The 20,917-nt window shown below is 40.6% G+C and overlaps 1 protein-coding gene across 1 annotated transcript in view; it reads left to right on the top strand.

The window, feature by feature from the left end:
* Positions 1 to 20,674, top strand: part of PITRM1 (pitrilysin metallopeptidase 1) — a gene marked incomplete at its 5' end in the record, with an annotated part of 34,425 nt that extends 13,751 nt beyond the window's left edge. Inside the window, 17 exons of the mRNA XM_019528688.1 lie at positions 1,205 to 1,318; positions 1,724 to 1,820; positions 3,023 to 3,157; positions 4,920 to 5,058; positions 6,100 to 6,216; positions 7,641 to 7,773; positions 8,459 to 8,579; positions 9,639 to 9,715; positions 10,061 to 10,226; positions 10,365 to 10,465; positions 11,142 to 11,262; positions 12,428 to 12,499; positions 13,267 to 13,379; positions 13,861 to 13,986; positions 15,758 to 15,903; positions 17,638 to 17,740; positions 20,169 to 20,674. Of these exons, the coding sequence (XP_019384233.1) occupies positions 1,205 to 1,318; positions 1,724 to 1,820; positions 3,023 to 3,157; positions 4,920 to 5,058; positions 6,100 to 6,216; positions 7,641 to 7,773; positions 8,459 to 8,579; positions 9,639 to 9,715; positions 10,061 to 10,226; positions 10,365 to 10,465; positions 11,142 to 11,262; positions 12,428 to 12,499; positions 13,267 to 13,379; positions 13,861 to 13,986; positions 15,758 to 15,903; positions 17,638 to 17,740; positions 20,169 to 20,262 (1,975 nt within the window). The remainder of the gene's footprint in view (positions 1 to 1,204; positions 1,319 to 1,723; positions 1,821 to 3,022; positions 3,158 to 4,919; positions 5,059 to 6,099; positions 6,217 to 7,640; positions 7,774 to 8,458; positions 8,580 to 9,638; positions 9,716 to 10,060; positions 10,227 to 10,364; positions 10,466 to 11,141; positions 11,263 to 12,427; positions 12,500 to 13,266; positions 13,380 to 13,860; positions 13,987 to 15,757; positions 15,904 to 17,637; positions 17,741 to 20,168) is intronic.
* Between the last annotated feature and the right edge of the window lie 243 nt (positions 20,675 to 20,917).

Below are 20,917 nucleotides of genomic sequence, written 5' to 3'. Positions count from 1 at the left end.
CTGCCTTGCCTCACCTTGGGGAGGAGCCACTGCCTGCCCCGAGTGAGACTCTGCCGGCTCCAGGACATTGTTCTGCTCCCCCATATCACCTCGAGGAGCAAGGAGGCGCATGGTGTCAGGGCTGGGGAGCGGAGCAGTATCCCGGAGCCTGCAGAGCCTCAGTGGGGCAGGCAGTGGCTCCTCCCTGAGGTGAGGCGGGGCTGGCGCGGGTTCTGCTGGCTCCTGGGAAGTGCTCCACTCTCTGGCCCTGATGCAGGGGAGCGGAGCGTTTCCCCGGAGCCCACGCCAGGCTCCGGCTCCAGCCCCTGGCTCCCAGCTCTGGCCCCTGGCTATGGTCCCTGGTCCCAGCCCCTGGTTCTCGGCTTCCGGCTCTGGCCCGTGTCCCCAGCCTCTGGCTGCCAGCCCTTTGGTAAGTGTCCCATGCCGGACCGAGGAGGTATGCTAATGGACTGAGGCGGCATGCTCGTGGACCACTGTACCTTAGAGGGAGCATGGGTAATGTCCCTCCCTTCTTCTTTAAAAATGCTTTGCAAAAAGTCATTTAAGAAGAGCTTAAACTAATGAGAGAGGCTTTGTTTTCTTGATGGGTTGATAAACTTTATATTTTGATAAGCTCCCTGCTGGCTTGCTGAGCAGTGTGAGAAATGACTGGTTTGCAATGAATGTAATACCTGTCAATTTGATTCAGACAGTATGAAGAAGCAGGGAGAGGAAGATAGATAAGCTAAGTATCATCAACAGATGAATGCAGTCCTTCCTTCGCCCACCCCACCCCTGCCACCCTTTGCCTCAGACTCCTGGCTGGATGCTGGGGTCTGGCAACACTCTTGCTGCTTGAACAGCGATGGGGTGAGGAGCCTGGCAAGGCTGCTTTCCCTTCCCCCTCCAGGCACACCCCTGCTGGGGACTGTGTAGGCCAGGGTAGGGGTTTAAACCCCTCCCTAATCATAGCCTTGTGCAGGGGCCTGGCCATGACCCCTCCTTCAGCTCAGCATGTGAAAGGGAAGGGAGGGCTCACTCTAGCACCCCCTGGCTTCTAACCTGAACCACTGTAGTCATGTGCCTGCATTTCCTGAATCAAGAGTGAATGTCTCATCCACTTGCAAATCAGTTCAGTCTTTGCAGGTTAGACTTTTTACATTCGTGAATGAGTTAATACTGAGCTTGTAGTACCTGCAGCTGGAATAAATCTGTTTTATTCTAGGTTTAATGGCTACACAAAAGAAGCTTACTTCAGCGTGGGTCTGCAAGGAATTGCTGAGAGAGACATTGAAACTGTCAAACAAATTATTGGTAGAACAATTGATGATGTTATTGAGTGAGTAATGTTAAATTCTGCCAGATATTGAAGGATTCCTTTAGCCCAAATTATTATTAGTAGGTGCTATTGAAAAATATATATTTGCATAAATTTATGGGAACTGCAATAAGGTAGAGGTCTGCTGTAGTTCAATACTCTTAACAGATCTTACCCCACATGTCTTTCCCACCCTGAATACTTTTCTTAAATACTTGCCCTATTATTAGTGTGCTGATCACAATAACCTTCAGAGGTTAAAATTATTAGTGGTATTTCACAAAATGACTAGAATTAAATTTGGAAGATTCTTATACTATGAAGTGCTAACACTCTCTTATCAATACTGTATTTTCATTTTTCCAGCTTCATTGATGATGGTTGGTGTTTAATAGGTATAATATTTTATTTTATTTTTGCCTGAAGGAAAGGTTTTGAAGAAGATAAGATTGAAGCTCTGCTTCACAAAATTGAAATCCAGCTGAAGCATCAGTCTACTAGTTTTGGGCTTTCCTTGGCATCAGTAAGTTCTTTTTTTCTGAGTAAATAAAATATCTAAGTTCATCAGAATCTGCATACTTGGGGACTTCATTTTCCGGAATTTCTCTTGCAAAAGTCCACTGAAATATCTTCCTTTTGTCATCTTTGTTTTTATGCTTTTTTTCTGTCCTTCCCGAGGGATAACCCTAAAAGTCTATTGGTATTGCAATGTCTAATTTATTTTCTGTGTGTGAGCAGCTCTGCTGATGGCAGTGGGATTGCTTGCTTCAATAATTAATACTTTTATGGGAGGTGGGTGCTGAAATTGTAGGCTTGGTTAGGGGCCTGATACATTTGTAAAACTTCTTGCACTCTTGGTGTAAATAATAATGAGTATTTGTCCCATGTTGGAGTTGTGCTGCTATAGTTAGAAATTATAGATAACACAAAAAATGTGTACCTGCTCATTTTTAAAGGAAGGGTATACACTTTAGAAAACAACTTAATTTTGGTAGAATATTTAGGAGAACATTTTTTCTTTGTTTATTTTACATCCATTTTAATGCAGTTTGATTCAGTTTTTGACCTGTTTATTCCCCCAGTAAATAAAAACTTTAACAAAAACCTTGCTAGTACTTTGTACTGCATGGATTGATTGATGGCTTTAAATAGCAGTTTCACAGAGGTTACAAGGAATAACCCCACCTACTCAAGCCCTAATAAGGTGTGTGTGTGTGCATCCTTCTCTGACGGAAACAAACAAAACAGACTCAGGAGACTTTTATGTATGATCTGTTATCTTTAACAATAGTCTGTATTGTATTTTGTAATGAAATACCATGATTTCCTTTGTCTAAAAAAGTCAGGAATATTTAGAACCTGATCTCTCATAGCACTGGTGGATCTATTTGTCTTTTTCCATGCCCTTTATCCTGGTCAGGCTAAAATACCTATACTTTAAAAGTGATGGTTTTGCAGAAGAGTGGGAAAGAACGGACCAATTGCTCTCACAAAGTGTTTATAAAACTAGAAGCTTGTAGTGGCGAGTCTTCTTTGGGCAGAATAAAATTGCACTTTTCCTTTTAACTAAAAACATTATATCACTTATATTTTATAATACAAATCCAACAGCAGTGTTTAGTGCATTATAAAAGTGGTGAGATGTGCAATATGCATACCAATTCTTAAATGTCTATATGTGCAATTAAATGTCACGTTGATCTACTTTATCTTGTTAATGAAAAGTACATAGCCTCCTGTTGGAATCACGATGGGGAACCACTAGAACTTCTGAAGATTGCAGAGAAAGTGTCTCAGTTCAGACAGTGCTTGAAAGAAAATCCAGCATTTCTTCAAGAAAAAGTTAAACGGTATTTTAAGGTAAGAGATTCGAGGAGAAAACTTAATTTGTGCTGATTATACCTCCTTTGTTATGGGATGGTTGTGGCCATTTTGAGCATTTTGATTTTTTCAGAACTGAAACACCCATTATTGGAGGTAGCTTAATATCGCTGTAATTTCATAACCTTTAAAATTAAGACATCTCTAAACTGAGGCTCCAGCCCCCCCCTTGTATTAATGTCCTGGGATGAATGCTGGTGACCAAGCTGCTAGATACCATCTTTAGTAAGTTGGAAGTGTCTCTCTCCTCTTGAACGTTCTGTGGGTTCCCCATGCTATTTTGCTCTGCTTACTGAAACTGAATGAATTTGGCCAGAAGATTTAAGTCTGACATATTTAATTCCTTTTTGCTCCTATTTTCCTGTTTCCAAGTCCCATTTTTTTTCAATTTTTATCTTTAATATTGTAGAGGCCTTAAAACAGCTGGGATGCTCTTTTAACGCATTGAATTGTGAAACCTTGCATAAACTAACCAGTGGTCGTGTCTGCTTGAGACAATGACTGCACAGTAACCGGAGTTACTGCGTGGTAGCATTGCCAAATGGCTTTTAGGTCACTGCAGATCTTATTTCACAGTAAGAAAATCTTCTTCTTCAGATGGTCGCGAGCAGTGAGAGACAGAGAAATTAGCTGAAAACTGTTTTCCAGAGAGTAACTGGTAAAGGTTCCTGAATAGCATTTGGTTTTCGTACAGAAGGAGTGCAATATGATTATTGGAATATCCTTTAGAGCACAGTTCTCATGAGTTTAAAAGAGAGAAATCAAATCTTCAAAATAGAAAGTCATGATAATGATACTCTCAGAACAGGCATTCTTGTATCTGAAGTCTCTCATCAGTGTTTACTTTGTGTATGTAATAATAGTTTCCTAAGAATTAATGTTGCCATTCACTGGAAAATCAGTCAGTTTTTCTTGATGTTTGTAAGCTATACCCAGCGCAGCAGGGGAGAGAGAAACGCATACAATAGGAAAATGCAGTTACCGGGCTGTGAATATGGGTAGTAGGTCTTGGAAGTGGAAACTTTTGAATCCATATTTTGAAACAGGCAATATTAAGATAGTTTTCCTTTCAGAGCCTTTCAGCATTGTAAAGCTGGAAGCAGTTTGAATGACTGTGTAATTAAAACACAGTGGAGCTGCAGGTTTATAATAAGGGAGCATTTAACAGCAGCGCATCAGAAGCAGCACTCTTGGAGCGAATGACACTTCTGAGGCAGTATTTTGGGGGTCCAAGTGACATCACTTGGAGCTTAGCACCACCTGTGATCTCTGTGCTCTTGAGCCAATCAGTCAGGTTGTGGGAGGTGTATGGGGAAAGGCTGCAGGGTCTAAATAGACTGGCAGTTGATCTTAGATGCAGCTTCCAGAATGTTTGCCTTTGTGGCCTGGTGACTGTCTTACATAGCCGGTGGTCTTGTTTAATTTGATTTAATTAGGCCAATGGCCAGGTTGACATTGGAGGGTTTCTTTGTGTTTGTAGAAATTTTGCAGATGGTTGTTCATGCTTTTTCTTGTAGCTGCCTGCATTGTTTTCCTATCCCTTGAGTATTCAAAAAGCTGTTTTTAAATGCAAAATTCTGCCTAAGTTGCTTCTATGTAATACTTTCATAATGATCTGAAAGCAAAATGATGTGTGCAATTTAGGTATGGCAGTAACCAAAGATCTAGGTAGCTCAAAGAAAAAGGGAGGAAGTTGTCCTTAATCTTAATAACATTTTGTTCCGGGGATGTATTTCTGCAGGATAATCCACACAGGTTAACTCTTTCAATGAGTCCAGATGAAGCCTATTATGACAAACAAGCCAAAACCGAAGCAGAAAAACTGAAGCAAAAGGTCAACGCTCTTTCTGAAGAACAGAAGAAACAAATATATGAGAAAGGTTGGGATCTTTTGAGACTCTCAGTTTTAGCTGCTACTTAAAAAATGCAGCTAGTTGTTTAGTTCATCACTTGCAGAGTATTGTAAATACTTTGTATACCTGAAACCCACCAACATTTATTAATCTGTTAATTTAGGAAAATATGGTAAATTTTACGTAATTGGATTTAAGGATAATCAATATGGAACTTACTCCCATCCTGGATTCTGAGGGCTTTTAAGGGCAAACAAAGAGACCTCTGCTAGGCTTCTTGAGAGCTGCTACTTCATTACATTTTCAGTTCCTTTTCCTTCTGGAAAGCACCTTCATAATATGAAGTGACCGAAGCTTGTAGTGCTGCAGTTGTTGTTTATAATCTACTCCAACCTACTCCAGGCAGGTTGGAAAATATTCATGGAGAGAGAGGCAAAAAAATTACAGAGGGATAGTGAGATATTGTTGCAGAATAGACAGGAGTCTCTGGGACTGGGAGGAAAAAAATTGATATCTCTTTTTTTTTTCCAGCAGTCATATGAGCTTGTCTGTATTAAAGTAAGCATGAGGATTGTTAGGCAGCCACAAGCCAGGGGCTAATAAAACTTAACATTTTCAAAACCAACTAGAAAATTTAGTTCTACAACATTGTGTATGAACTGTATGGACTGAGGGCGATACTTCTCTTCTCACCTGGAGATCTTTGTTGCCCATGTATTGTCCCATGGAGCTTACTCATGGTGGCCAGATCTTTCCAATTGACTTCTTCATAGTGGGTGTCCAGTAAAGTTTCAAGCACCAAATCTCATACTGCTGCAAGAAAAGTTCAAGAAAGGAGCTGTTTGTTCTGTTTATGACTATGGTCCTGGATTTTCCATGATGATCTGAAATAAGCATTTTATTAAAATAGAGTAAATAATTTGAGAAGGCTATTGAAGGTGGGAAAGGTCATACCTGCTTGCTACTATAATGGTCTTTACTTTAGTTGTAAAACTTGAATAGGTTTCAGTAGGTTCTAGGCAAAATGATTAATATATATTGTCATGAATATTCTACTTTCTTCATTAGGGTTGGAATTAATTGCACTTCAAAGCAAACCTCAGGATACTTCCTGTCTCCCAGCTCTAAAAGTGTCTGACATTGAGCCCACGATCCCATTAACTAAGTTGGAAACAGCATTTGCAGGTTAGTACAACTCAAGTCTTTTGTAAAAATAAGGAACAGTTCAACTTGTTAGGTGCGGCGTTAGCGGGAAATGAAGAGTATTGTTTATGCATCTAGGAGTATTATGGTTTAAAGTGGCGGCTTTTCTCATATGTGCCAAAGTACAGGTTGTTCTGGTGAGTTGCCTGCAACACTTAGAATGAATGAATAGGTAGGGAAATGTTTCCTGCTTTTCCAAGACTTTTCTGCAAATTACATTTCTTCCACCCCAGTGGATTCACCTACATTTTTCTATAATTTTACCAGAATCTTGAAAATATTAGGCTGCAGAAGATTTTCAGTGGAAGCCTTCCAGCAATACAGTAGCCTTCAAGCTGTCATGAAGACTAGAACTACAAAGTGTCTTGGATTCTAAATGTCCTGGTTCTGCCAAAAGTCAGAGTGAAAAAGACAAAACATTCAGCTAGGTAGAAAGAACTGAAAGCACCAGATCAAATAGGAAGGGGGAGAAAGAAGAATACATTTCCTTCTGTGTCCACTTGCTGGCACGTGATTATAATTTTTCAGTTCCAAATTTTACAGAAAATAGTACAGCATTGCTTTGATCATCCAGTGACTTATACAGAATTCCAAAAGGTAGTTGTTTCTCTTCTGAAAATTTAAAAAGATTGCCTTCAGAATGTAAATGAGACCAGTTTGCAGTTGAGATCAATGTGCAATTTAGTCAGCATGAATTGTAGCACTTTGCTTTAATTCCAGATATTTTTGTGTAGCATCAGCAGAATGTATTATAAAGAACTGTACACCGTCTGCTTCAAAAAGGTAAAAGGACTGCAGTTCTGCTTCCTGAGGAGTGCCTCAGAGTAGCTGGCTATTAATAGGGAGATGTTACGTGCTAAGTTCAGAAATGTTAAAGATGATCCAAGTTGTGCCACTCTCTGAACACTGCTGGCTTTTTTAACTTGCATAATTGTACTACGGCTGTTTCTCGGTGAGTATACAAATTTGTCTACTGTAGATCCTACACCCATCCTTCTAGCTCCTGTATTCTGAAGAGTTATTGGTTTACAGCAATAGTTTCCACCTCTACTTTACTTTTCTCTTCCAGCGTAGAGATAGTGAGGACATGAAGGGGCATAATTGCCTTTTAAGAAATGATTTACCATACCATTATTTGAATGCTTCTCTCTTCTAAAATTGTAATAGTTAATGATCTTTCTCAGGTCAGTTCTGCTAACTGATAATCATTTTATCCAGACTAGAAGACTTGCATCCAAGATTTGGTTTAATATCTTCGGTGAATACAGGAAGCAGCCTCAAATTATCTTTGCAATATCAAAAGTTAGGTCTAAAAAGTTACTGTTTTGTTAAGTCTGTAAGTTAATTGTTAGAGATTTTTGTGTCTGCAAAATGAGGTGCAGGTTTCTTTGTCTTTTTATTCATAGCTGATGAAGTCCCTGTCCAGTACTGTGCTCAGCCAACCAATGAGGTGGTTTATTTCCGAGCTGTTTCCAGCCTGAATACACTTCCAGAGGAACTCAAACCATATGTGCCTCTCTTCTGCAATGTCATTACTAAGTAAGATATTTGCTGCATTTGAAACACTTTGAGAAGATGGGTTACACTATACTGAAATAGCTAATATTGATGGACAACAGGACAGTTCTAATTTCTGCTGACTTCATAAATTATTACCATCAATAGACAGTTGTCATCCATCAGCAGTTCTCATGGACCGCCACGCGTATTAATCATTCAGCTTCATTTGAAAAGATGGGAGGGGTGTTGCGATCGTGTGCCACTTATCATGCACTAAACCCAGTACATGAGAAGTGGCACACAATCACAACACCCTTCCCATCGCAACACCACTCATATAATATAACTATTTTGTTTAGGGGTGTGTATTGTTCACTACATTATTTCACCAGTGTATTGATGATTATTTTAATGTAGATATTTTGTATGTCTGTGCCCTTATCTGACAAGCTAGTAATCATTTTTATGTATCATCTACACTTTAATATACCCTTTTGCATTTTATAAATATGTTTTAATTGCATGTCTCTATATTTGCTAGATGTTTTAAAAATCTGGTGTTTTATTAATTATATTTGTACACTTCCTTTATAAAGTTCTAGATCACTTACCTTGGAGGTTAAATTATGTTCATGTTGGGCAAAATGGAGCGCTGCTTTCTAGGGTATCCTTTGACTTTACCATGTGACTGAAACTAGAAATAAATTTTATTTATTTTTCACAGAATGGGATGTGGAGCCCTTGATTACAGAGAACAAGCCCAGCAAATAGAGCTGAAAACTGGAGGGATGTCTGTTAGCCCACATATCATTCCAGATGATTCACACCTGGATGTATATGAGCAGGTACATCACACAAATCATTGCAACAGTATGTACCGTTGTATTACAGTGTCAGCCGTGTAGTTTAGGATGAATCTAGGTTTCCGCATAGGACAGAATCCTATATTGCTTTATGCCTCTTAATGGCACTCTGGGAAATTTAGAATCCCTCATCATTTGGACGTGCTGAAAATAAAATGGTGGAGGATGAGGACCCCCTTGAGTTTTAATCCAATAGCCTAGTGTTTAGGGGTCCTACTTATCTTAGTTCCTATCTATTGCCTGAAGAGGATTTGAACCCTGCATCTCCTGTTTTCCAGCAAAATTACTCTAAGTGCTAAGTGATAAGCTAGGTATTATCAGGCCTTACCTTAAGGATAATGTTGGACACAGTTATCTAGCTTAAAGAACATCTATTTTTTCAGCTGAATAAATGCTTTAAGAAGTCCCCAAAACAAGACGTATCATTGTTTCCAGAAAAAGTATTGTTGGGTTGGGACTCTTCTGTATTACTTTATGTACAGCACAGTGTGAATACAGAATTAGGAAATACTTGACAATGTGAAGATTGTTAGTGCTAGGACTGCTCCCTATAGCTCAGTTCAAGATTTTTTTTAATGTCACCCTGTTCTGCTCTTCTCCTTTTCTCTCCATTCATACTGCATGCAGGGGTGTATTTCCCTTGGTGTGTAGAGATTGGGTTAGTGGGTTAGGTACTCTCCTCTGACCAGTTCAAGCCCTTCTGTCTACTTTTTCCACATCCAGCTACCCTCCAAACACACTCTAGGTAAGATGAGCTGCCCTAGAGTCATCTTCTCTGCATCTTGCTGGAATATGGGTCTGGGTTTGCCCTCTGGTAGGCAAGGTGAGCTTTGTAACTATATCTCATGTCCGACTTGCCAGGTAGTAGCAGACTCCGTAATGAGACATCTGTTTAATTGTAGTTCTGTGATGTGGACTTGCAGGCCAACACCCCAAAGCTACTGTCATACAGGATTATTACACATTCTTCAGGTCATTGCTTTAGATGTGCTCTGTTGGTTTGTCCTGTGTATGAAGTCTTTTTTTCATTTTTTCCTTTAGGGTGTGCTCTTTTCATCTCTGTGCTTGGATAGAAATCTGCCAGACATGATGCATTTATGGAGTGAAATATTTAACAAGTACAGTGTATTGTTTTTTGTGTTTTGGGGCCCGCCTCTCTTTCCCTTCCCATCCCTTCTATTCTGTCTCCCCTGCAAGCAAAACCAACCTGAGTTCCTACATTTGAGTCTTTGATATGTTTTAATCTCAGTACACTCAGAAGCCAATCGTTCTTCAATGAATAAAATAGATGCAGGCTATTTATGGAACTTGTGAGGATGAAGAGTTTAACTGTTTAAAATCAATTTGGTTATGTCTGCAGGAGAGCTGCAGAATTCCTATTCTTTTCATTGTTCCTGTGTCTTAATCTTTTTCTAATGATTTTTTTACTTCTTTGGTAAATGAGGTCTTTCTATCTCTTACAGCCCACACTTTGAAGAAGAGGAGCATTTTAAGGTGCTGGTTAAGATGATTGCTCAAGACCTGTCGAATGGTATTCCTGATTCTGGGCATCTCTATGCTTCTGTTAGAGCTAGCAAAACCCTTACGCCTGCTGGAGAGTTACAAGAAATGTTTACTGGGATGGATCAGGTGAAGGAGAGAATTGTTTTGTTGTGTTTTTTTCAGCTGATGCCAACATCCTCTAGAATTGTAATACTGTGCTTATTTTTGCTAATTTATCCAGTAGCTGCTTATTTATTCTATTCTGCTTTTTTCCTCCCTGCTTAGGTGAAATTGATGAAGCGAATTGCAGAAATGTCTGATGTTAAACCAATATTGCGCAAGCTTCCAAGGATAAAGAAATACTTATTAAACAGTGATAACATGAGGTGAGCTTCCTGCTGTCATATCTTTTAAGCAGTGGAATGTAATACAGGGAGAAAAGTCCCTGTTTCTATGCCAAAACAGTGAGATTTTCAAATCTATGGGGTATCGGTATCATGAGAGAGGAGAGAGAATTCTGTAACTAAAATGCTCTCACCAGATGTCTTGATTCCTGAACCTGTTTTGAAGCTGCTAAGCTTCAGGATATCATTTGGGGTTGGGGGGGCCCTATATGTACAGGTTTTATTTAAATGCAGGAATCTGTGGTAAAACCTACATATAAACCTAAATTGGGACTAGTGTAGTGTTCAAATATTCCATGTGACGCTTCTTTTCCATAGTTTACTCATCTGTTCATGACAGAAATATCAGGTTGACACTTGCTACAGACTTCTCGGTCTCAAGCTGTTGTTCTCCCCTGCCAAAGGAACAAAGAAAATATTCTTTCCATGAGTCATTAATCTGTTTTGGTATATTGTGGTTCAAATTGTTGGTGCCTTCCAACTTACTGTGGTTTTATTCATTACCAGGACAGCCTCCTTTTGCACAGAGGTCATCAGCAGATGGGATGATTTAGAGCTTTTTTTTTTGTTTTAACTGTACAGGGAAGCTAAATGATTAAAATTTAAAGATTGTCAAAAAGGGCAAAAAACATGACTAATTGCGGATGTGATTCAACAGATGTTCAGTGAATGCTACACCTCAACAGATAGCACAAGCATCGAAAGAAGTAGAAAAATTTATAAAGGGCATCACTAGAAGTAAAAAAGAGAGAAGACCTGTTCGACCCCATGTGATTGAGGTATGAGGGAAGATTTGGTTTGTGAGGAAAATGAATCATTGTAGAGTAACATTAAAGCATAAGTCTAATATGAACCATGCAAACAGAAACAAATGATTTCAGCAAGTATGAATCTTGTCCGTGCAAACGACCTTGTATCTTTTCAAATTGAAATCAGTTTTTCTGTATGTAACATCCCCAAAACCATTTGTCTTGAGTCTTTACCATTTAGCTGTTTTACTGAAAATGACATCATTTGTGTTATGCTGGGCGCTCTAGCACCAATCTAATGATTTGAAAGGCATGGTTTATAATGCAAATACTTTTAATGATTATGTCAATGTTTTGGGGGTTGAATGTTGATCTGCAAGGCCAAGGTAAGTTGTTTTGTTTTAAGGGTGGTAGAAGGTTGTGGGGGATTAGACCTCAGCAGCTGATCACAGAGGTATAATAAAATGTACTTCTTTCTGCTTCATGTTGGCCTAAAAGCATCTGGACTTCTGTTTGATTATACATAGACAATTCAAGTGTTAGGACTTCTTTAAATAATGAATCTTTGGTTGGTCAGTAGAAAATCCCTCCTGATCTCAGGCATTGGGGAGCAAGGTGGAGTTTTGAACCCCTTCTCATCCTGCCTTTTGCCAATGGGGCCAAAACCTAGCTGATTTCCATAGAAGTTGTCTACCAGAGAGTCAGTGTCAGTCATTGTTTCAGAGCAGTTATTCTCACTCCCTGGATAGGACAACTAGAGAAACATTTGGCATTCCCACTTGGGCAGGGACAGATCTTCAGTGCAAGTAGTACAGTCTTTGGCACATTTAAGACTGTGTAGTAGTTTTTAAGGGCCACCTCCAAGAGACAAGCAGTCCTCAAAAATAAGAGCAAGTTTTGCATGTCACTGGGCCTCTGTACAGTGAAGGAAGGGCTGAGGCTTGGGAATGTGCACTTTGTAACACAGCAGGCCTACCACACTTAAAATACTTAAGCAATACTTTGGCCCAGTTAATAGCAGGTGCCCTTGGGATTAAATCCTTGTAGAAGTTGCCTTCTGAGTTTAAATGGAAACAAGGATGATGTATTGGCTTGTAGAGGGAGGTGGTGGAAAGCTACTGTGGGGAAAGGAGGACATTTCTTACATTCCTTTCTGAATTGTTGAACTCTTTAACACAAAGCTCTGTCTTTGTAGAAGTATTCGGAGCCCAAAGCTACTGGAAGTGAAACGCTTAATTGCTCACAAATCCCAAGGAAACTAATTACAGTAAGTATAGTTTCTTTGGTCAATTTCTGGATGTTGTTGAGCAAATTTGTGCTTTTGTAGATAAATTTAAGCATGTTAGAGCCTCACTAAAATACATCAACTTGCTGGTTTCTTTCCTCAGCCCTACCTATCATAATTTGTCATTCTACATAAATTTCTTGGTATCTCACTTTTGTCCCCCTTGACCCTTTGAAGACGGCTTAGTTTTACTTGAATTCTCCTGACTCACGCACTCGTGCGTGCATGCACGTGTATGTATCTGCATGAAGAGTAGAGGTTTTGGTGTGGGAGTCGTGGGGGGTTTTTTTTCTCCTATTTTCTGGTATTCTAATACATGATGTCAAATAGGGTGGCAGGGTGGAGGTGAGGTCAGGCGTGTTAGTGGCTATATTTTTGAGAGCATATGAGCAGAGAATTTTGAAACCGATTCAAATTGCAGAAGAAAGGCTGTGCAAAAAAGAGCACAAGAATTGCAAAGGTCAGCAGTACGTATGGGTCATGGTATCCACTTCCTGTGTGCCAATTGGCCAAGGCAGTTTAATTTTGGGATGCCTAATAATCTGGTAGTATTATAAAGGACATTGGCTACATGCATTGTTCTGTAATGTTGGAAGCCAAAGTGGTATGTGAAATGTGAGACTGCAGGCATTTGAATGTAATGTGCTTTTCATGAGAAATCTGCAACAGCGCTAAAGTTCTCCAGTGACTGGACTGTCAGATCTACATACAGTCTCTTCTAACTGCCACAAAAATGCTCTTTCTCTCAGGAACCAACTTTCCAGCCATGTCAGATGAAGACCCATTTTATCCTTTCTTTCCCTGTGAATTATATTGGTGAATGCATTCGCACTGTTCCCTACACAACACAAGACTATGCCAGGTAGGAGATGGAAAAAGATCAGCTTTTGTGGGTCCCCAGGGAAATAAAACTGACTTAGATTCAGGCTAAAATCTGTTACGCAAAAAATACTTTGACCTATTCTTACTGATGAACCCCTTCAGAAGCAATCTTCCCACTTGTTGGTTTGATTGTGTTAAATATGTCTGGGAATATCACCCGATTGGGAGGTGTAGTAACTGGATCGCACTTGGCCTTCCCATCTGGAGGAAGGTAACATTTCAGAAAGTGATAAAAGGTTTCAGGCTTTATGGCAGCACTGTTATAACAGACCTTAGGGTATCTTATTTGAAGACAGGGCAAGTGAAAATTCTGTTTTTGTCCTTTTTCACTGCTATCACCATTAGGTGCGATAAAGAAAACTGCTTGTATTGGGATCTTTGCAATAGAAGTGGTAGATTTTTCTGCCAGACATCAGCTACCACACTGAACTCATTTGCTATTGCTTCTTGTCTTGTTTCAGCCTTCGGATCCTTGCACAGTTGATGACAGCTAAATTCCTGCATAGAGAAATTAGAGAGAAAGGAGGAGCTTACGGTGGGGGAGCCAAACTCAGTCACAGCGGTGTACTCACTTTCTACTCTTACCGGTAACATGAAGTAACTTGCTCTTGATGTCAGAGAGATCTGTCACTTGATTCCAGCCTTCTTCCTCTTCTCTTGCTCTGCCTACTGTGCAGCCAAGCCATAGTCAGCAAAACCCATCCCCCTGTTTCCTGCCCCTTACTGAGTGTTGTTTCCCCTCTGCTCAACAAGTGGCAGCATTTGCCCTCACTTGGTGTGATGTGGCTTCAGTGCTGGTTTTACCCCAGCTTAGCCTTCAAATTGTTTCTGTCAGGCATAGATTAGAGCAAAAAAAGGAGGCTTGAAGCATTTGAGCAGCATTTTGAGGGAAGAAGTGGAGTGTAGATCTGAGTGCTAGAAATTGACTTCTTCCTGAAGCCCATCTTTACTGATACAGAAACAGCCATGCTATCTAAGTGACAGAGCTGGAGTCCTACAGGAAAAACTTGGTTGTACCAAGTGGTGCTGATGTCTGGCCAGGTCACACTTTTTTCTTTTTCATGACATCCCTGAAGAATTGTCATGGCAGGGTTCTTACTGAGGCTTTTGGCTGCTAATAGACAGAAGAACAAAGCAGACTGAATTAAAAGGTGGGGAGAGGACTTACCATGTGTCAGCTGCCCTGTCATGCCCACTCCTATTCAAGGCAAGTGGAAGCAAAACCAAGAAGTTTACCCCTGAACAAGACAGAGTTGAGTTCCTGTAATTTAGCGTCTACCTCCTAAAAGATAAAAGTGGATACAGCATGATAAGCTTCCCCTTTAACACTATAATTTGTTCATACATTGTGGCTTTTGTGTTTCGATTGCGACTTGAATTGGCAATCTTAATGGTATGTAGCAATTAATGCAGTGACTCTTCACCAGAAGCGGGGTGTATGGACAGGCAGCTAGACCACTTAAATAGTTAACCTGGAACAAGCGTAGCTTAGCATAATCCCCATGGAAGGCACTAGGTTAAATTTGGTAGATCAGTAAGCACTGAGAAAAGTTCAAGTCGGAGCTAAAATTTGTACCGCTTTGCACTTCAGTCGGTACACTGAGTAGGTGCCGCAGGCTGAAGTGACAGGGGGAGAAGGTACAGTGGGGAAAAGAATATGTCATAAGATGTAAGAACTGCCTGCCCTACATTGTGCTACATCATCCCCGGAACTTGTAGAGCAAATTAATCTCTGGAGTAAGTGGCACAGCGGTGGTGACTAATGGAAGTTACACCTGCTTATGCCAGGCAGGAGGTTTGTGTCTTCATTATAAACTGTATTTGTTTGTACATCTTGTGAATACCAAATCTGGGCAAGTTGCCTAGAAACTACTTGCAGCATTGCTGAGTCTGGCTGTCTCCGTCTACCTAAAATTCTTCCATAATTTGGAAATAAAATATTCCCTCTCTTGAATTAGCACAGTGTTTCTACATGTTCTAGAAAGGCAGGTTTCTTCCATTGCTATAATCCCTTAGGAAAAAGATGGTAGAACTCGGAAGTTCATAGAATACCTTCCTTAGCCCATGTGAAGATTGGGGGGAACAAATATAGATAGGTGGTATGGCACCACGGCAGTTGTCCAACCAAGTGGAAATGTGGTGTTCTTTGAAGCAGAAGCCTTAGCAAGCAGAAAATTAAATGGTGCAAACCATGCACATAGCGTAGAACCTGGATTATTTGTATGTGTGGTCTAGATGCCATCTGCAAAATTGAAGTGACTTTGAAAGAAGGGAGACTTGCTCCGAACTTAAATTTGTACTGTCTGCGCAGACTTAGTTGGCACTGTGACACACAAATGATTCATTTTTGGTTTTTAGAGACCCAAATTCTTTAGCAACCTTGACGACTTTCGAAAAAGCAGTTGACTGGGTAAAATCTGGAGACTTCACACAGCAGGACATCGACGAAGCCAAACTGGCGGTGTTTGCAGCTGTGGATGCTCCCACCGCTCCTTCGGACAAAGGTACCTTTTAAGTAGACTGTTCACCCGCCTTGGGCTTCAGAACCATCTCCTGAGTAGATGAACCAAGTGACGTCCTAGTCTACAGATTTCATTGCTTTTACAAGCTCATGTGTCTCTTCAAGGATTTAACATGTCAGTTACTGTTTCTATAAAGCTTCAGCCACTGCTGCCCATCTCGGAAAGGCCTTGGTGGGCAGTTTAGTCAGTGAAGTACGGTTATTGCTGCTGGTGAAGAGAGTAGCCCTGGGGAGAAGACATGAAAAACATAATTTTCAGCTGCATTTCTAAGTCTAAAAAAGGATAAAATCCCTTCTAGGAGCTTGGATTCGTAGGTGTGTCCTTATTTAATGGAATGCTTGGGAGAGTTTAAGGATCTTTCCCATCTTAGCCAAATATGGTTTGATCCTAAATTTGCTTAGCCTCCCTGCTTCAACCTGCTGGTCATTAGAGCTGAGTAAAGTATAAATGTGTCTGGTGCTATGGATGAACTTCAAGCAGAGTGCATAGATGTATATCTGGAAAGCTAGGCACAGGCTTGCCTGTTTGACCACAAATGGTAGCCAATTCCTGCATTCTTTGCAGCTTGTTCATGTTTCCTTCTTAGGACCCTTTTATACATAAGCTATTCCATGATGACTTGTAAGAGGGTGGCATTTCTCGACTTCTGGTGCTGAGCGGCCTGCCACTCCTGTGGTGACTGGGCTTGGACAGCTTAGACTGAAACGACTTGACTGGTATAGGGCAGTGTGGATGAGTGAAGTTCTCTTCTGTATATAACTTTTTATATAAACTTCTGTCAGGGTTGGCTTTCTTAGCATGTATCCTGAGAACTGAGGAGATGGCTCGGGGTCCCTTCCAGTTCCTGATTCCACTGAAGCTTCAAGGAAAGGGAACAGAATGCCCCGATTCTCTCCTTCTAGATAGCATGGAGAACAAAAACTGGATAACAATATACCATATCATAACCACATGCTGATCGCTTCCTTGGGTCATTGTTTAGCATTATGCATGATTGCTTGGAAGCTGTTCGAACATTCAGTGAAATGACTTCTGTGTACGTGAAATATTGCTGTGTTTGTCTTCATCATTATTTATGTCATAGGAAAAGAAACATGAGTCACATCTTTGTTTTAACACTTTGAGTAGAGCTGTTCACAAGCCTCGGCAGAAGGGTTTGTCTTTGGAACAACAGTTCTGCTGTAACTGAAATATCTCCCTGAAACTCAGTTTGGCTAAAATTTCATTTGAGAGCATTAGAAAAAGCAGGATGGCAAAAAGCTGGGCTTTAGACCTTGCAAGGCAATGGCAATGCTGTTACTTCTCTTCTGTAAATAACTTTTTATATAACCTCCTGTCAGAGTTAGTATTCTTAGCATGTATCGTTTTTTGTTTTGTTTTAGACAAAAATTTAATTTATACAAATAAATGATTTTTTTTGTAATGATCTTATGCAAAATGAAAAAAGAAGAAATATGTGGGGTTAGTCATAATATGGTATTTCAAATTGAAAAATAATTCAAACTGTCGACCACAGAACAGAATTCCTGTTCTCTGACTTCAGTGTTGACCCTTGTTAAGTAGAAAGATGTATGGCTTGTATGTGGTGACCATTACCTATCTGAAGGATGTATTCCTTCCTTCTTCTCCCTCTTTGGTTTATCCAGTGCACACGTCTGCTTTTATCCTGGGATGCCTAAAGACTTGACACTTACCAAGTCATATTTTTATTTTAAGGAATGGATCATTTCTTGTTTGGGATCTCTGATGAGATGAAGCAGACGCACAGGGAACAGCTTTTTGCTGTGAGCCGTGAAAACCTGATGGACGTGGCAAACAAGTGAGTCTGTGCTCGTTGTAGAAATGCAGACTAGGTTTACTTGCAAGAATCTGATAGAGGAAAATGCTTCAATTGCTGGGAATAGTCTGACTCACCAAACTCCCAGAGAAGCCGTTTGCCATCTCTCTCCGGTGGCCTTTAACCCATTATAAAGTAGTTGTTTCTGTATTCACGTCATGACCTCACTTTGCCTGAGTCATTGTTTTCCAATTAGGGACAAAAAAAAAAAGTCTGAGGCATCCAATACAGAACATACTGGTACTACAATCCAAATGTGTGATTCCAAAATCTGTCAGTCAGCTGCCTCCTGACACTAGAGATGCCTCAACTTGTTAGGTACCTCACTCTTTGCACCGGGGGTTCCCTGCAGTTCTATCTTGTCCATGCCTGTTTTGCCCCAGTCTGACCTGAGGCATCTACCTCCTTCCAAAACCCCACTTGAATCCAGAAACTAAGTGGAGCTCTGCAGGGAGCCCAGTCCTTTATGGGCACTGAAGCGGCAGCATGAGCTCAGCACAGACTGTTGAAGCCAGAAAGTGAGAGACATGCTGTTCTTGCCCTTCTTTGGACTAAAGGGAATCCAAGCCAGCATTTTGTTAGCTGCCTCATCATTGCTTCTTGGACTGGATTTGACACTGGATAAAAACCAGAAATAATCCTGAGAGTCTGCCTGGAGCCCAAGACTTCCCGTTAGCTGAAAGGTCTAACCACAGAACTACAGAGCCAGGCTCTTCCTTGCTTATGTTCCTGGCCCCATGACACTTGAGGCAGATCCTTTTAGAGCTACCACATTTTCTCCCATACACCCCCCCCACCCCCCCCAAATAAGACGTGCACCTTGTTTTGGGAAGGCAGAATGTAGAAAAAAAGATTTTTTTTCCCAGTTTTGGTTGACTCCATGATGTAACATAAGGCCTGGAAACGCAAAGCATCCAAGAAGTGTGCCGTACCAGGAAACAGTCTGGGTGAAGTGATGGGAACTTCTTCGTGTGGCAGGACAACAAGGCCAGGCCTCAGACACTTGCAAAGACAGGAGCATGACTGTTAGTGTTCTACTCTAAATAGCTCTATATAAGTTCTGTATATAATAAAGTACTGTTTCCACATCCCAAGCTTCATCAAGATACTAGAGACTGTGTTCAGCAGTTCACTTGCCTGGAGATACCTTAATTACTGCTTCAAGCACAAGCTACCATGCTACTGCAAATTTCCCTGCAGCTGGAATAGGGTTAAGAGAGAACTGCTTGCAAGGGCTGGAGAGAAATAGCAGTCATTAGAGCAGTGTCTGCATGCTTCTACTCCAGCATTTTGGAGGGATGATTTTTTCTGGGGAGAGGGGCTTGTGAGTAAATAAGATTGAGCTTATTCTAACTACTCAGGTCTGTGCCCAGTGTGGTAGGTGGTTTCAGTGAGTATAGAAAACAGATGATTTTGCTTTCCCTGATGTATGAAGTGTGAACTCCTCCCTTAAGATGAGTAATAGCAGTGTGATATCTCTGCCTTGCATCATACCTGTTGGCTCCATATTAAAAGGCAGAACAAGATCCTTTTCTAGAGATTTTATGGGATAAATCCTGAACCAGGAGCTCCTTTGTTTGTCATGAAATTAAACTACTGCTGAAATTATAATTTAATGTTACTGCGGGTGGGTAAGTGAGGTGACAGCCCTGAGGGCTGTCTTAAAAGGGGGTGCAACAATGGCAGCAGCTGTTGCACCTGGCCTTTTGTACTGCCCCACCTGTTGACACTCAGGGTGCAAAACTTCCTAGTTAACCTCTGAATTTCAGCCTCGGAGAATTGAGAGGTGGCCAAGAGTTGTTGCAGCAAAGCATTTCCCAGATGGCATTTCCCACCGGGGTTCCTCTATCCTGTTGCATACCCTTGATTGATTCTATTCTCCAAAACAGATAGGACTTAGATGTTGTACTGAACAGAAAAATGAAGAGACATCAAATAATTGGGTGGAAAGGAGGGAAGAAATGCCTTAAATTCATCCATTTGCAGACAAATTTTTCATAACTACAGTATCTGCTTTAAAAGCAGGCCTAGTGAGATGTGGCTATAAACAAGAACATTTAAGAAACAGTTTGGGCTTTGATTTCTGAGATCTTCACCTTCTCCCTGTATTCCCATAACTGTCATGTGACAGAGGAACAGAAGAAACCAACAAACCAAAAAGCCTGATCACTTAGAATTTTTCAACAATACAGCATGTTTCTCCTGGTTTTTTTCCTGTATGGGTTAGTAATCTTGGCCATGGGGAAGGTACCTGATGACAGGACATATGATGGAAAGCAATTGTTGTAATTGAGAAGATGCTGTACAAATGAGGACTTTCACAGAGCAGAAAGTAGATGGATGGGGTCTTTACTTTCTAGTATGTAGCAGTTGAAAGTAGATGGAATGACACTATAACTTGCTTTTGCAGATACCTGGCAGCTGGGAAGAGCACACGAGGTCTAGCTATCCTGGGCCCAGAAAATGCAGACATTGCCAAAGATCCCTCTTGGGTTAAGCGATGAGTTAGTGCTGAGCATCTGGCTTCGACTCCAAAACAAGCAGATTCACATGACTTTAATGCGTATTAGAATTTTTTATTTTTAAGTCTGCGATGGTCCAAGTTGAACTCCACGTGCAACAAGCCGTTTGGCTGCCTTTTCTCCAGTAACCCATGAGTTCTGTTTCAACTATGTGAAGGAAGATTTGTCTTTACAGTTGCCTAGGATTTCAAAGTGAAAGCTACCTGATCATCTATGGTTTGGTTTCTACCTATTGACTAACCTCAGTGGCACAAGTGCAAGCTATATAAATGAAATATTTTTGTAACAGTAGAACTTGACCCATTTATTTGAAATCATGCCTGTTACAGTGTCTTTTTAAACATAAGCTGTTGGATATAAAGAGCTTTAAGTATTAAACTGGTCCTTTGTAGTTCTTTCTTGGTACAATGAATTTTTCACAGAATAACAAGATAGGAAACTTAAGTTTTGCATTGTTGTAGGGCTGTTGGTTCAGTAGACTATTTGCACTACTTGGTAGTTTGAGGACACGGATAAATGCTCAGGTTTTGTGCCACATATTACATGACTAATACCTATAACAGCAGTTCCCCACAACCATACTTCCCCTGTAGGTAACTAATTCATAAACTGCTATTTTGATGAGCACTCATTTGTG

This window comes from Crocodylus porosus, unplaced genomic scaffold, assembly GCF_001723895.1.
Source record: "Crocodylus porosus isolate Cpor-Errol unplaced genomic scaffold, CroPor_comp1, whole genome shotgun sequence".
In the NCBI taxonomy this organism is placed as follows: domain Eukaryota; kingdom Metazoa; phylum Chordata; order Crocodylia; family Crocodylidae; genus Crocodylus; species Crocodylus porosus.
The sequence above is the reverse complement of the archived record's forward strand: the minus strand, read 5'-3'. Positions and strand labels throughout refer to the sequence as shown.